At 45.5% G+C, this 17,435-nt stretch overlaps 1 protein-coding gene across 13 annotated transcripts in view; it reads right to left on the reverse strand.

Annotated features, from left to right (window-relative positions):
* Tom1l2 (target of myb1 like 2 membrane trafficking protein) overlaps positions 1-17,435 on the reverse strand; it is a 117,696-nt gene that overhangs the window by 45,727 nt on the left and 54,534 nt on the right. For all 13 annotated transcript variants that reach the window (XM_071603582.1, XM_027921428.2, XM_027921427.2 and 10 more), the window contains exons 2-3: positions 9,670-9,754; positions 1,518-1,596 (exon numbers count right to left, since the gene is read on the reverse strand). In XM_071603582.1, the coding sequence (XP_071459683.1) occupies positions 1,518-1,596; positions 9,670-9,754 (164 nt within the window). The remainder of the gene's footprint in view (positions 1-1,517; positions 1,597-9,669; positions 9,755-17,435) is intronic.

Consider the following 17,435-nt stretch of genomic DNA (forward strand, 5'->3'; position numbering starts at 1 on the left):
TTCCCTGGCAGAGAGAACTCTCCTAATAAGTTTTGGGGTCTACTTGGGCAATGAATCCAAATAGTTGCTTTAAAAGGAAATATGTTATGGCTGTTTTGGTTAAATAACCCACTATTTCAAACCTACAGAGAAGTCGACATGCTGACCTGTTATAGTTTCTATTCTAAGAACTCACTGTGGCCCAGATTTTGCCACATCTGAAAAACTGTTAGCTTTTAAGACAGAAATAGCAGCTGAAGTCTCCCTTTTAATTCTCTGACATCTTAAGGAGGGCAAAAATCTGGTCCACTCTTCCTGAAAGGAGTCACTTGGTTAACGTTTTCAAGAACCCTTGTAGCTATTTTCAGTTTTTACCCCAAACAAAAGATCATTTTATAATGGCAAACCACAGCTCAATACCTTACTAGCTGTGAAGGCTGGGCCAAACCTCTAGATCTCTCTGAGCCTCAGTCTCCTCATCTGGATGAGGGAGATAATGAAACCCATTTTGGAAACTGCTATAAATGTCTGTATCAGTATCTGAAAGTTTAGCAGTCTAGGGCAGGTACAGGATAGGTGGAAGTGAACCTTTTTAAAATTTTTTCAATACTGGGGATTGAAACCAAGTACTATATCACTGACATACATCCCAAGCCTTTTTAAAAATTCTTATTGCTATGGTTTAAATGTGAGGTGTCCCCCAAAAGCTCACGTGTGAGACAATGCAAGGAGGTTCAGAGGAGAAATGATTGGGTTGTGAGAATCTTAACCCAATCAGTGAATTAATCCCCTGATAGGGATTAACCAAGTGGTAACTGAAGTGGTGGGGTGTGGCTGGAGTAGGCGGGCACTGGGGCATAGCTTTGGGGTATATATATTTGTATCTGGCAAGAGGAAAACTCTCTCTCTGCTTCCTGGTCCCCATGATGTGAGCTGCTTCTCTCTGCCACCCTCTCCCGCCATGATGTTCAGCCTCATCTCGAGCCCCGAGGAATGGAACCAGCTTTCTATGGATTAAGACCTCTGACACTGTGAGCCCTCAAATAAACTCTTCCTCCTCTATAATTTGTGCTGGTTGGATCATTTAGTCATAGCAGCGAAAAAGAGGACTAAAACACTTACTTTGAGAACGGTCTCCCTAAGTTGCCCAGTCTGGCCTTGAACTTTCAATCCTATCCTCCTGCTTCAGCTTCCTGAGTAGCTGGACTACAGGAATGCCAGAGCACATGTGAACATTTTATAAAGAGAAAACTGTCACCTACAGTCTCAGAGCAGGCTGGTGGCAGGAAGGGGATCAACCCCAGCCTCTGGCTTCTCTGCTCTGGACTTTTGTACCTGTCCACGCCTTATCTTCTGATGGTTTACATTTACCAGACGGAAGCTCACTCCCATGTCAGAGTAGGGCAGGAAAAGCCAAGGGTGCTACCGGAAGGCTCTGCTGAACTTCAGTGGCACAGACCCCATGCCTGAGACTGTGCCAAGTGGACAGAGGGAAGGCCCGCCCTGTGGAGCAGACAAGGCTAGAGAGCAGTACTCACTGTCAGCGCCAGCATCACTTCCCTGTAGTTCCGGTTCCCACTGAGCCGCTTCTTCAGGGCCCGGATGGCATCCTTTGGCCTGGAGAAAAGAACAAGCATAGTAAGATCCTCCCAAGTCCCATTCTGGGGTACTATCCCACAGATTCACTTCCACATGCATCAACTAGCATATATACAAGGTTATTCACCACACCATGTTTGTAAATATACATGACTGGAAGCAAACCAAATGACCACCAATAGGAAATGAGTTCAATTACATCATGGCTCATCCACACAATGGAATACTAGGCAGCTGGGAAAAAGAATAAAGAAACTCCTTATACACTATTATGGACCAAACTTGAAGACATGTGCACAGGGGCTGGGGTTGTGGCTCAGAGGTAGAGTGCTCGCCTAGCACATGCGAGGTGCTGGGTTCGATCCTTAGCACCACATAAAAATAGATAAATAAAATAAAAGTATTGTATCCAACTACATCTAAAAATTTTTTTTTAAAAAGACGTGCACAAAGTTTTTTGTGGAACAGTACATAAGGTATGATGGTATTTGTTATAAAAGTACAGCAAAGATATATGCAGTACATGTCCAGGTCAAGAAGAGCGTCTCTGCAGGGCATGATAAGAACCTGGTAACAGTGGTTGCCCCCAAGAAGGGGAAATGGGTAGTGGAGGTAGCGGGGGATTTTTCATTGGAGTCACTTTTTGCACACATTTTCAATTTTGTATCACAAAATACATGTTGTTTCCTCAAAATAGTAACTAACCCACTGGTGGATGGGGGCACTGAAAAGAGTTTTTCCAGACCACAAGAGAGATATGGCTAGATCTTTGCTGAAGCTTCCATTCCTTCTAGCTCCATGATGGAACTCCTTCTGCCATAGAAAACTCAGTGAGTCTCCTCAAAGCCCAAGGGTTTCTGGGATTTCAGGTTATAGATATGATGTGGATTCCCATGAGGAATTCTACAGAATCACAGGCAGTCCCAGTTTACAAATGGGCCATATTCTTTGTTCCTAAATTGATAGCTTTTTGATTTCTTTCTTAAATTACTGTTATAACTGAGGGTTGGGATCCTGAGGAGTCCTCCAAGCACACAAGGAAAGTTTGGCTTTAACATGTTATTTAACTTATTATTTCTTTCTTTTTCTTCTTCTTTTCTTTTCTTTTTTTTTTTTTTTTTTGGTACCAGGGATTGAACTCAGGGGCACTCGACCACTGAGCCACATCCCCAGCCCTATTTTGTATTTTATTTAGAGATAAGGTTTCACTGAGTTGCTTAGCACCTCGCTTTCAGCTCTCCTGCCACAGCCTTCTGAACCGCTGGGTTACAGGCATGCACCACTGCGCCTGGATATTATTTAATTTATTCTAATCCAGGATTCAAGAAAGTTGTGGTTCTAAGAGCTGCCCCAGGCACAGAGCCCCTGCCTCCTGGAGCCCCATCACCCTGTGCTCTGGGGAGCCCCACCCAGCTGCAGGCCAGCCCTTTGCTATCACAAGCGGGCTCCTGACTCCCACTAAAAGATGTGTCACTGCATCTTCCTCTCTCCTAGGATGAGTGTTTGAGAGTCTGGGTCCTCCTACTTCTACAGTTCTAACATATTTGTACTCTATTTACCAAATGGAGATGTCCTTTCAAGTGTGTGTAAGGAAGTCAGGGGAGGGGAGGGTGGAAGCTTTGCCAATTGGCCTAATTCACAGGGAAAGACACAGTAAGCAGCAAGGCTTCTGGAAAAAATTTAAATCCCCTGAACCTCCATTTCCCATTCCCAACTTGAAACATAGCTGCCCTATGGGAATTCTTGGCTCCTGAGTCAAAGACCTGATGGGATGGGAATGGGCCCTGGCCAAGTATGTTTGCTGTATGGCTGCAGTTTCCAAACGGGGATGCTGATTTCTGCAAATACGGGACTTGAGCAGTAGTTCTATGCTCTGATGGGCTGAGCTAGTGAAAGTCAGCAGTTATTGGCCAGGTGCACAGACTGATTTCCTCTCTCAAGGGCTCTGCCAATCCATGGTCAACCCAGACCCACAAGACCTGCAGCTGCCATCCCTCTCAGTGCAGTCTCTTTCCTCGCCTCCTGAACTTACATGGAGCAGAAAAAATGGACACAGCTTTCCCTCCAAGGGCAGCAAGCACTTGTGCTGGCAGAACCAGCTCTCAGGCAGTGGGGCAATCAAGACAGACAGCAGGCTCCCAGTTAGGTTTAAACTGAAAATTCATCCCCAGGCTGTGGGAAGTGCTGCCTGAGAGTGATTGGGTGAACACAAGAGCAAGTATTTATCTCTGTCCCCAGGGGAGAAGCTTCAGAGAGGAGCATCACAGTCAGGTCAGAGGAACTGCAAAGTCTCAAGGAGCTGCTGCAGATTAGACAGCTAGAATCAGAAAACCAGGGCTGGGGTTGTGGCTCAGCGGTAGAGTGCTCGCCTCGCACATGTGAGGCCCTGGGTTTGATCCTCAGCACCACATAAAAATAAAATAAAGAACAACTAAAAAATAAAATATATATATTAAAAAAAAGAAAGAAAGAAAACCAGAGAAGGCAAGATAAGCTGAGTCAAGGGCCCTGATGGAGCAGGCAGGAGAGATCAGGCAAGTATAAGAGGCATCAAACCTCAGGAGCACTCACTGGAAAGGCCAGGCCTGTCATGGTAGTCCCCTAGGTCCCCATGATCCCACCTCTGCAGCCCCCTCCCACGCTGGACTCCTGAGAGCCATGCTTTCCAGTCATACAGCAAGCTCATCACTGGTCCCCAGGGCCTGTAGACCATTGGGGCTTCAGTTCCAGACCTGCTCTTCTGAGAAGCCCTGCTCTTCTGAGAAGCATTCTCATTTCCCATTGCCCCTCCTCGATCACCCTGAAAAAACACACCCATACACACACACACACACACACACACACGCTCAGCCATGAACTCGCTCTGCTCCTTCTGTGTCCCTCCAGCGTAGAGGCTACAGTACAGACAAAGACTCAGTGAACTGGGGAAGAGATGTCATGAAAATGACCCAGGTCAGCAGATCCTTATCAGAGTTTCAGACCAGTATTGCCTGGGGAGCAATTCCCAAATACACATGTGTGTCCTAATTAGGTAGGTCTCGGGCAAAGCCTGGTAAACAGGGTCTCAGTCAGGCACTCATGGTTAATGAACACTGGATTGTCATACAAGGCCTCAGGCATCAGAGTTCCTCAGGTCAAAGGTGACCTCAGCCTTGGAAATTGAGGATAGACCAGAGAGAGGCCGGTGGGGCAGTTCACCAATATGCACCTGCCAGGACCTTAAAGGATAAGGAGCAAGTCCATCTACATAGCATGATGCTGTAGTCTGGATCTTGTATGTCCCCCAAGGCCCAATGGTGAAGTCCTGGACCCTAGCTTGTGGTGCTATTGGGAGGAGGTGGAACCTTTAGAAGGTAGGGTCTGGTGGGGGGAAGTTAAGCCATGGTCTCCAGTTTAAAAAAAAAATGCTCTGCAAAAAATACAGGAAGTTCAGGCACAGCTTCAGTGACTGGACCCAGGTGAGCCCAGGTTTGCATCCTGCAGGTTCCCATCTTACTATGCTGTGAAGCTTTTGGCAAAAGACTAAACCACTGTGGCCTCAGCCTCCTCACCATTAAAACTGGCTGTCCCTATTTTATAGGACTATTGGGTGCTGCATGAAATGATGCAATCTAGGGCTGGACATGGGGGGTGGCACAGGGCAACTGCTCAGAAAATGGCAGACAGACAAAGGCTCAGGCACACATACACTCACACAGGGTCAGACAGCAAAGAGAAGAGCAGACAGGGTCAGACAGCAAAGCCACGCAGATCATTCCCAAACACTGGCCAGATAACTCCTACCACAAATGAAAGTGATGATGATGGTTTTGGGCAGTGGAAATCCTTAAAGGATAAGGAGCAAATCCATCTACATAGCATGATGCTGTAGTTTGGATCTTCTATGGCCCCCAAGGCCCATATGGTGAAATCCTGGACCCTAGCTTGTGGTGCTATTGGGAGGAGGTGGAACCTTTAGAAGGTAGGGTCTGGTGGGGGGAAATTAGGTCATTGAAGGTGCCCTTGAAGTGCATCTCGGGCACTTCCTATTCCTCTTTGCCTCCCAGCCACCATGAAGGGAGCAGCTTCCTCTGCTACACGCATTCTTGCCATATGTACTGCCTCATCACAGGCCCCAAAGCAAATAGCCAACAAACCATGAACTAAAACCTCTCAAAATTTTAAAACTATGAGCTAAACTAAGGCATTTCTCTCTTTTTTTTTTTTTAAAGTCAATCATCTCAGGTATTTTGTCACAGTAATGAAAAGCTGACTAACATAGGAATGTGGACCTAGTCATGTAGACAGATCTTTCATGTATATTTATTCCTTTAATCCTTATAACAACCCTATGAGATAAGGTACTGTTAGTAACCCCAGCCTATAAACAGCAAGACTGACTGAGACACAGGGAGATGTAACGTCTCCCGAGATCATACAACAAGTGAACAGTGACCTAGGTTTCCAGTCCAGGCAGATGGCTTCAGGCTTCACACTGTTAATCCATCCACCACATTATGCTTCCTATGTCTGCTGCACACACTGCTCTGCAGCCTGGGGATTCCACTCCCCGCCTCCCACGGCCTACCCCGTCATCCACCTGCCTCTCCTAGAAGGTGCCCTGGTACCCTAGAAGACTCCACTTGAGCGTTACCTCCTCCTCCAAGAAGGCTTTGCTGTTGACAGCCTCCAGGCTGGCTGGTGGCTACTGCATTAGTCTGTCTCCACAGCCATATTGAGCTTCTTTCTCTCTCTCTCTCTGCCCTTGTCATGCTGTGTTATGATTATGTTTACATGCCTGCATCCCTCATAAGACTGTGAGCGCCTGAGGGACTTTATTCATTTATTCCCTTTATTCCTCAACAAATATTTACTGAGAGCAGATCATGTGATGCTGTTTTTAGGATTAGGGCTAACCTAGTGATAAAAGAGATGGAATTCCTGCCCTCGTGGAGCCTACAGACTAGCAGGGGTTGTGGCACAAGACAGACACTGATCTCACACTGATGCATAAGTTTAAACTGGGATGAACGTAAGTATAATATCAGGTACTATGGAATCACCTAACAGAGGACTTGTCCAAATTGGAGGGAAGGGGGCCAGTGCCAGTGAAGCAAGGTTTGAGCTCAGATCCTGTGAGTGTTGGGAACCATTTAGAGAAAATGGCCAGCTGGGGAAAACAAGGAACAGTAGTCAGAAGCTCTCCAGAGAGGACCAAGAGAGAATGGGTGGGCACCTCCCATCAGCCCAACTCGTGGTTTTTTTTCCTCCCACTTGGGAAGGGACTTCAGACAACAATCTCATAATTGAGGTAAAATGAAAAATCCTCTCTCACTCAAACATGCACCAGCAGGAGCCTGGGCCACCAGAGGGAATGGGTGTCCGGACCTTCTGTGAGCTTCAGCTTGAGTTAGCAAGCACCAGCTCAGCCCCTTTGGAAAGGTTTCTGCTCCTGCCTTCAAGCCACATACTATTTGTGCAATTCACTGAGAAAGGAGAGTTGTGGACATATTTGAATGATGTTCATATTGTGGAGAATTTTAAACTGGGGATAGGAATGCAGAGAATTCAAGGAGCTGAAAGATCAGTGGGGCTGAAGGGCCTGGAGTGGAGCTGCAGAGAGGCGTGGCTGAGGGTTTTCACCCTAAGAGCCTGAGAAGTCCCTGAGACTTGTTGGCAACAGGTGGCTTGCCAAGATCTGAGGCAGGGTCTAGATGGGAGGGAAAAGGGTGAAAGCAGATGCCCAGAAGAACAGAGCAGAAGAGAAAAGGACACACCTGACCTGGACCTCCTTTCCAGCCTGATTCCAGATGTTCCTTCTTTGCCTCGTGCATCCAAGACCATAAGTGTATCTTTCAACTCACTGACCCTTTGTATGCCACCCTGAGCTACAGAGCACACTTTTTTCATCCTGTCAATCTTAAGCCCCAGACTAAAGCCTCCTCCAGGACACCTCTGCACCTGCCTCTCTTTCAGACCCATGGCATTGGGCACAGGCCTTGGCCACAGTCCCAACAGTGCTCCTAGGTAAGCCCTCAAAGACGGGCTGGCACATCCCCTTTGGCATCTTGGAGGACTAACCCTCCACCTGTAGGGGCTAAACACAGCTGGATATCTGGATAGATGAATAAATAAGTGGCAACTGAAAGGGATGCAAGGAATAAAGGAACCCAGAGTTCCTGCCCCTGCCCTCAAGCTACATAGGTATTTGTGCAATTCACCAGAAAAAGAAGAGCTTTGAAAGTCTGAAGGAAGGCAGCCAGGCTGTTTCTAGTGATTACGGTATTAGAGAAGGGCCAGTGCAGGCCACTGCCCCCAACTCCAGAGTCACCTGTGCAGTCACCCTGTAGCATCTCTCCTGGGAGCTGAGCTGGTAGCAGACCCCTCAAGTCTGTTCCATCTCAGAACATGGCAGTTCCATCCTGTGCCTCTGCAGGCTCCAACCTTGGGAGTTATTTTTGACTCTTTCTCACATCTCACACCAGCAAATTCCATTGGCCCTATCTTCTAAATCTATACAGAATCTAATAACTCCGTACTCTCTCCCCTATTACTACCCTCCTCAAGCTCACCCACACCAGGATGACTGTAAGAACCTACCTGGTTTGTCTGCTTCTAGCCTTGGCCTGCCTCCAGCCAGGCCATTCTGAACACAGTGGACAGGGCAATCTCTTTAATATGGAAATCTGAACATGCCTCTTCCTGATCAAACATCCCTGTGAGTTCCCTCTCACCAAAAGCTGAAGCTACCTTGGTGCCTATGCAGCCCTGCACTTCTGGATGCCCTTCACATCCTTGACATGATTTTGGGCCTTTACTATAGAGCCACTTACTATTCTTCAAACACACCAGATACACTCTGCCTAGGATTTTTGGACTTGCTGTTCCCTCTGCCTGGATAGTTCTTCCTTGGTATAATCCTCACTCCCTCATCTCCTTCAAGACTTTGTTCAAGGTCACCTTCTTGGTGAGATTTCCTTGATTACTATTTAAAATTTCTAATTCCCAGCCTTCTCTATCCTTGCTCCCTCCTGTCCCCATCTGTGTTTTAATTATCTTCTTCACAGCCCACCTTCCCACTCTAGACTAGCAGCTCCTCGAGGGCAGGGAAGGAGTTTGACTTGTTTACTGCTATGCTGCTTCTACTTAGAACAGGACCTGGCACAAGGTAGTCATGTCACATATATCTGCTGAATGAAAGCAGGTCCAACCTTCTGAAGCTAAGTAATTGGCCATTTCATATATGGAGGGATAGTAAGTTAACTACCAAGATTCACAGGTTTGCCTGGGTCCCAACTTTTTCTTGCACAGTCAGGACCCAGCAGTCAGAAGCCCTCAAGTAAGGGTCAGGAAGCATATGGGCACCCTACCATCAGCCCAACTTGTGGGTTTTTTCTGCTGCTTGGGAAGGGACTTAGCCATCTTATAGTGGAGAAGAGCATGGAAAAATCCTCAAGAATCACCTGGGAATAGAAGAAGGCATAGTGACTGTAAATAAAGGGCTTATATTGTGGAACTGGGATAAACACAGAGTAGTTTGGAAGAAGTACAAATAGAGTGGACTTTAAAGTAGAAGGAGATAACACAAGGAACAGTAAGAACAAACAGATCCAGGAGTGCAGGAGCACAAGAGGGGCAAGTCATGGGTTAAGTCACCCATGCCAGAAACACTCAGTTGCTCTGTGCCATGAGTGCCCCTTGCTCATTCCCTGCCTTGTCTGACCACACTCTGGATCGCCTTCTGTGACTCCTGGGTCTCTTGACCAACAAACCAGGGCAGAGATAGCCCCACATTTGCCAAGGGATTGCAGAGGCTGAGAGGAGGGCAGGAAAGGTAAAGATTTGGTAATAGAGACGAACAGCCACTAGGGACTGGGTAACCAAGCAGTTTAATTTCCACTTATGATTCAAAGCAGGTGATTACCAGGTTGGGGGAGAAGGGACAGAAACAAATGGGAGAAAAAAAAAAAAAACAATCAATGGCTTATCAGTGAACAGACTAAAACAAAACTGGAAGTCGAACCCACCATCCTTGAGCCCTGACCAGCTCTGAGTGACCCCAGAGAGTGGAGGGAGGCTTTGGGGGTGGGGGCGGTTGGCAGGGACACATACCCTTCTTCCGTCTCATTGATGATGTCACAGATCTCCATGTTCAATGTCCAGTCCTCACTCTGCAGGGAGCCATCAGTTGCCTTTTCTGTGAAATCATAGAGAACACTATTTTACATTTCTCCTGGAATAAGGAGACCCAGGAAGGAAATGAGAGATGAGAACAGAACCACACATTCTCTGCCCAAGCAGATAGGCTGAGCCGATGGATCCAATCTGAGGGTGCTGCTTTCATGAAAGAACACTCATAATTTAATTTCCACTTCTGATTCAAAGCATCATAAATGGGCTGGGGGCCAGGGTCATGACAAGGCCCTTCATTCTCTAAATTCCAGACCAGAAAGCTCCAGCCTGAGCCATCACAAATCACCCAACACACGAGCATGTCAAGTATATGCACCTACAGGTTCAGCAGCCAAACCATCTGGGTTTGAATATAGGCCCCATCATTTACTAGTTATGTAACCCTGGGCAAATTACTTAACCTCTACATGCCAAAACTACAGTACCTACCCCCACAGAATTGTTAGAACATTAAATGGGTTAATATATGTGAAATACAACATGACAGTCAGTCAGTCCTCTATAGGTACTTGTTATCACAATGACTAAAGATCAACTGCTGTAGTTGAAAACCACATTTTAGGGGCTAAGGTTGTGGCTCAGTGGTAGAGTACTCGCTTAGCATGTGTGAGGCACTGGGTTCGATCCTCAGCACAATATAAATGTGAAAATAAAGATATTGAGTCCACCTAAAACTAAAAAATAAAATAAAAAAAAAAACACATTTCAGAAAAGAAGGTGGAAGAAGGGAGCATCATTTGGTAGGCTGCTTATTAGGTTTGTTATCATGGTTTGGATCTCAGATGTCCCCCAAAAGCCCATATGTTAAAAGCGTGGCTGCCAGTCTGTGGTATTACTGGGAGACGGTGGAACCTTTGGAAAGTGAGGCCTAGTGGATGAAAGTTGGGTCGCTGTGGGTGTGCCCTTAAGGAGATACGGGGACCCCAGCCTTTCCTTTCTTTGCTCTACCATGTGCTTCTCATCTACACAGTCAACCAACGTGGACTAAAACCTCTGAAACTAGGCGCCAAAGGAAATCTTTCTTCCTTATAAGTTGTTTTTCTCAGGTATTTGTCACAGTGACAGAAAGCGAACACACACAGTATGTTACATGTTTTATTTCATAAAACGTATATTGTTTTATTTCATCCACAAAACAACCTTCTGACCATTCAATGGAGAAAGGACAATCCTTTCAACAAATGATGCTGAAAAAAATTGGCTCTCCACACACAATAGAATGAGGTTGGACCCTTATCTTATACTTAACTCCAAATGAATTAAAGATGTAAACATAAGAGTGAAAACTATAAAAGTCATTGTGACATTAGATTTAACAATGATTTAAGGGATATAATGTTAAAGGCAAAAGAAAAAAAAAGAAAAATTGAACTGCATCAAAATTTAAAACTTCCGCCAGGTGTGATGGTGCACACCCGTAAGCTCAGCTAGTCAGAAGGCTGAGGTCAGCCTTGGAAACTTAGTGAGATTCTGTCTCAAAATAAAAAATAAAAAGTACCGGGATATAGTTCAGCATCTCTGGGTTCGATCCCCAGAAACCAACCAATCAACCAATCAACAAAAACTTCTGTGAATTAAAGTACACTATCAACAGAGTAAAAAAGCAACCTATGGAATGGGAGAAAAATCTTTGCAAATCATATATATGATAAAAGGCAAATATTCTGAATATACAAAGAAATCCTACAACTTAAAAACCAAAACCCACCCAATTAAAAAATGGGGGAAAGAGGGCTGGGGTTGTGGCTCAGTGGTAGAGTGCTTGCCTAGCATGTGTGAGGCACTGGGCTTGATTCTCAGCACCACATATTAAAAACAAACAAACAACAACAAAAAAAAAAAACAGATAAGTGAAATAAAGTTCCATCAACAACTAAAAAAAAAAATTTTGAAATAAAATGGGGGAAAGAACCCCAAAGTTGTACGTTATGTATATTTTTCAATTTAAAAAAAAAAACACCAAAAAAAGAAAGACTATACATAGACATTTCTCCAAAGAAGATATACAAATGGGTCACATATAATTAAAAGATATTGCAACATCACTAAGCATTCAGGAAATGCAAATCAAAATGCAAATCATCTTACACTCATTAAGATGGCTACTATAAAAAAGCAATAAGTGTTGGTGAAGATGTGGAGAAACTGGAACCTCCCTGTACTGTTGACAAGAATGTAAAAGAGGGTGGTCACTATGGAAAACAGTATGTGGGGTCCTCGAAACATTAGACACAAACTTACCATAAGATCCATTAGGTCTTTTGAGTGTATACTCAAAAGAATGGAAAGCAGGGATACTTGTATACCCATGTTCATAGCAGCGTTATTCATAATGGCCAGAAAGTAGAAACCATCCAGCTGTCCATTCACAGGTAAATGGATTTTAAAAAACATAGTCTATTCATACAATAGACTATTATTCAGCCTTAAAAAGGATGAACTTCTAACACATACTAAAACATAGCTGAGCTGCTGGGCGTGGTATTGTAGGTACCTGTAATCTCAGTGATTTGGGAGGCTGAGGCAGGAGGATCACAAATTCGAGGCCAGCTTGGGCAACTGAGTGAGACCCTCAGCAATTTAGCCATACACCTGGGTTCCATGCCAGCACCAACAGAACAAAACAAGAACTTTGAGGACATTATGCTGAGAGCTGAGTAGAATAAATAAGCCAGCCACAAAAGGCCAAATACTCTCTGATTCCATGCCTGTGTGGTATCCGGAGTGGTCACAGTCACAGAGACAGAAAACAGATCAATGCTTGTCAGGGGCTGAGGGAAGGGGAAAGTGGGGAGTCAGTGTTTAAGGGGGACAGTTTCATTTTGGGAAGATGAGAGTGTTCTGAAAATGAATGGTGGTAATGGCTGCACAAGGATGTGAATGTACTCAGCACCATAGCACTGTGTGCTTAAAAATGGTGAAAACGAAAAAGCTGTACGTTATGTATATTTTTAATTTAAAAAAATCACCAAAAAAAGAAAGAATATACATAGGCTAACAGACTTTTGGGTTGGAAGAAACAAGGAAGTGGGAATCAGAGAAAATTCAGGCCTGTTGCCTCATCTGACAGGAAACCTAAGACTCAGAGAAGAAATGGGGATCAGCCTAGGAGCTCAGGATCAGAACCAGAATGAGGGCCCCACCAGCTGTGAGCTCCATTAGCGGGGGGACTAAGTCAGACTCGCCTCCCTCCTGTGTGCTCCAGTGTCTAGCACTTGGTAATGCACAATCTGCTGGTGTCCGAGGAAGGACTGAGTTAACATTCCTTCCCCCAAGTCAGTGGTTTTCAGCCCTGGCTGTACAAGAGACCTGCCCGAGGAGCTTCTGGGACACACATGACCCAGAGGTTTGGATTTAACTGGCATAGGAGGGGGTAGGTATCAATATTTTTAGAAAGTTTCCTGAGTGATTATGACATGCTGCCAAGATTAAGGACCACTGTTCCACATCATGCCCTCCTTGTGCTCTCTCCAGCTGGGCAGTGAGAGGCAGAGCCTTGGTAGTTTCCTCTGGGAGAGTACAATCTCTGGCTGGGTTCTCACTGGCTTATCTCATCATCCTGCCTGCTCTGTATCTGTCACAGCACAGCAGGGTGATATTCACTGCCTCAACAGCTCGTTGGTACAGGTACCAGAGCACCCAGAATACTGAGGTTGTCCTGTTATAGCCCTGAGCTGGAATGCCTCATGCCTGCCTGCCAATCTGCCTCCCCCATCACACTGACCTCTGAAGGCAGGGTCTTATCCATCTCCCCCTCCCCAGTTCCAAGGATGCCAAGTGCTACATTGCAGAGCTTTGTCAATCTCTAGTAAATGGTATTGGGACCATGTGGCTTTACTTTGCCTTAAAGTTATGTAAAGAGCTGCCTTGGAGGAGTCTGCAGGCTGGTTAGATGGCACTCTGGGTACCTTCCACTGGTCCTGTTATCTTCCTCTTAAGATGGGTGAGGGAGGGTGGTGACAGCTGTTATAGAAAAGGACATCCTATAAGGCAGGGATGAGAACTTGAAATTCATTCTCTTGTCTCTCCAGAGGAAGGGGAACATCCACAATTAACATTCACAAAGCATATTTGAAATCTGAAGCAAGAGGCAATAATGGATCTGTGTAGAATGTTGGGATTGATTTTTCTTTCCACCTGGTTTGTAGAGGCCAATTTGCCTCACTAGCAGACAGTAATCCAGAAGGCTCATTTCATACTATTGGGCATACTACCCAATGAGCTCCCTACCCACTGAAACCTCTTTTTTTCTTTCTCCACACCTGGCCTGGAGCATCCCTGAATGCCATTCCCTGGTGCTGGCACCTCTGGGCTCCTATCCACAATCAACTGTTAGGGAGGTAGAGGATTTGACTGTTTCCCCCCCGCCACGCTCACCAAAAGCATGCTGCTGAATGCAAAATGCTAATACCACCCTCTTTTGCCTTCTGGTGCTGGCTGTTTCTGAAGTCACTATATTTAACATCAAAGTGTTTAAAAAAAAAAAAAAAAAAGCACTAGCCAAGAAACCAAGCCCAGTGGATTGGGAGGCTCCTCCCAGCAGGGATGTCTTAGGAGGGTGCATGGGAGGGGCTGCTGGGCAGGAGCACTATCACTGCTGTCAGGGTCAAGGCTTCAGGGCATCATGGCAGGTCCTACACCATGCAGGAGGTGGCTTTTCCTGAACGGAGAAAATGCCATGGCAACAGCAACCAGATAATATGCTACTCTGGCACTGAAGGTTTAATGGAAGCTATATCTGATTGCCCCAGCCCTGCCCAGCCCAGTCCTGCATGCCCCTGGCCATTAGCATTTCACCAGAGAGCTCAGCATTTTGCAACCAGGGTCACTGGTGTCTTAATCTTTACCCGCCCCACAGAACAGGAGGTAGGAATGGCTTGCCCCATGCTCCCTGGAGTATTGTTTTTGCTGTTTTACTATGCTTTATTTTAGGATTTGACAACATATGTGACAAAAGAAATGAGATTGAACTTTGCTTTCCTCTGGCCTGGGGACCAGATGAAGGAAGGGCGCCCACAACGAGTGGCCTCAGTTCCAGAGGCAATCAGATATAACTTTGTTCCTATTTGCCGGGAATTCTTTTATGAGGAGAAAAATAAGAATTGATTTGAGCTGCTCTGTCAGCCTTACTTCCCTCTTCTGTCTCAGCAGAGCCAGATACCCACGGTTCTGTTTGTATGGCATTTCCAGCAAAGTGAAAAAAGAAAGAATGTTCTTTTTGGGTTGGTTCCTTATAATCAAAATGAGTATATGTCTTTTAGCTTGAAAAACGCTGAATCCCAGTAATTGAATAGAACGCGCTGACCCTGAGGATAAGTTATCATGCCTTTGAACCCCTTGCTGGTATTATTAGAGGAAGGGAGAGGGTGAATATAAGGTTAATGGATTCTGCTGCTAAACCGAACTTGGAAATGAGGTTTCATTGATTTAATATTTCCTCTATTAAGCCTCCCAAGACTGTGTCCCTTGTGGCCCTACCAAAGAGCAATCTCGGTATGTCATAGCCTGAGTTCTATGAAGGGGATGACGACTAGCACTGGATGGCCCCCTGATGGGCTGGCCTCGCCCCTTGCTGGCTGGGAAGGGTCACAAGGGCATTCCTGCTGCAGAGCCCTGGCTTCAGGATGAGCCTCCTGCTGGGGAGGCTGCTGGGTTGATGGCCAAAGACATGCCCCTATTGTGTGTGACCCCACTAGTGAGTCACTTCCTCTGGGAGGGTACCTAAGCTGGGGGGCTGGGGGATATGCAGGGCAGGTATTCGGAGGCAGTCTGGGTGCAGCAGGAGGCTGGAGACAAGGATCACTTCACATGGAGGAACTCCCACAGCAAGGGGGCTCATCCTGCTTCTGCCTGGGCTTTCGACAGTGCACTCTGCTATCCCAGGGGCTGTACTGGGCCCATCCTTCTGCTCCCTTAACTTTTTCTTCTCGAGCCCAAAATGACGGGTGCCTCACACTGTTCTTCCCAGGTGCCTCCCACCACCCCTGCCCTTCCCAGTCTTGCCACTTACCAGCCCAGCTGTCCTCCACTGCATGAGTCTGATTTCCCAGAAAGGCCCAGACCTGCTGCTTCCTGGCCTTGTGAACTGAACTCTTCCTCGTACTTGAGATGAGTGGGATGGGGGCAGGGTGTCCTTGGAGCTCATCTGGCTTTTACCCATTGCTGATGCTGAAGTGCCATCTCAGCCCTTCCTCATCTTGTAAACAAGAATCAAAAATCGCCCTGTACCTGCCAAACTGGAGCCATCTGAGGACTTTGGCTAAAATTGTTCCCAATCTCAGGAGCCTCCTCAGGGCCCTTGCGCAGCCCAATACCAGTATCACATTCATGAGGAGGCAGTCTCACCATTTGTGGGTGGGTTTGCTTTGTCAGGGTGGTCAGAACTGTCTATGGGTGCTGAGTGTGATGAATAAGAAGAGTGAAAAAGATGAGGATGTATCTTTTTTGGTAGAAAAATGAGTGATAATTAAAACAAAGAGGCTTTTTTGCAGACTGAAGGCTGCTGCACACACGTTTGGAGCAATTGCTATATTCTTGGAGTGTGCTGTCACTGCCTGTAAGTGCAGCTTTTGTTTGGATATGTGAGTTCTAGTGTGTTATATAAAAAGCAAGTGTCACTTCTCCACAGCTTCATCCAGTAGAACAAGGACACTTCCAGCTTATACAGAGGTCATTTATTTTAGCATCTGCGTCTCAATGGAAGTGTGAGCTGTATTAAGCTTTTGTTAAAATAGTGGTGATGGAATTCCTCTCATGAATTGAGAGTTAGGATCAGGCAATTTCAGAAATCATCAAAGACAATCCACCTCACATCAGGACTTAGGCTTTGCTAGAAGATAGGACAAAATCATGCAAATGCTCAGGCTTTACAAAGAGACAGACCTGAGATCAAATATTGGTACCACAATTCAATTATGTGATCCTGGCCTACCAGATGTGAGGTGGCATCTCACTGTGGTTTAGACTTGCATTTCCCTAATGATTAGTGATGCTGAACATCTTTTCATGTGTTTATAAGCCATTCATATATCTCCTTTGGAGAAATATCTACTAAAAGTCCTTCATCTATTTTTAATTTTTTTTCAATTTGAATCCAGTTGTGCTCTACCACTGAGTTACATCCCCAGCTGTCTTTAAATTTTTTTATCATTATTTTTAGTTTTTAGGTGGACACACATCTTTTTTTTATTTTTATTTTTTTAACGTGGTACTGAGGATTGAACCCAGTGTCTCACGCATGCTAGGCGCACTATCACTTGAGCCACATCCCCAGCTATCACTTGAGCCACATACCCAGCCCTTAAATTTTATTTTGAGACAGCACCTCACTAAGTTGCCCAGGCTGGCCTTGAACTTAGGATCCTTCTGCCCCAGTTTCCTGAGAAGCTGGGATTACGGGCATGCTACCATGCTCTAGTCTGTTTTTTAACTGGGTGGTTTTTAAAATTTGCTTATTTTTAATATTGAGTTGTAGTTCTTTATGTATTCTAGATTCTGGATATTAATCCCTTATCAGATATATGCTTTGCAAATATGTTTTCCCATTCTGTGGGTTATCTCTCTTGATAGTGCCTTTTTTGTTGTTGTTTGGTACCAGGGATTGAATCCAGGGGCACATCCCCAGTCCTTTTTTGTATTTTATTTATTTATTTATTTATTTATTTTTAATTTTTTATTGTTGGTTG

This window comes from Marmota flaviventris, chromosome 17, assembly GCF_047511675.1.
Source record: "Marmota flaviventris isolate mMarFla1 chromosome 17, mMarFla1.hap1, whole genome shotgun sequence".
NCBI lineage: Eukaryota > Metazoa > Chordata > Mammalia > Rodentia > Sciuridae > Marmota > Marmota flaviventris.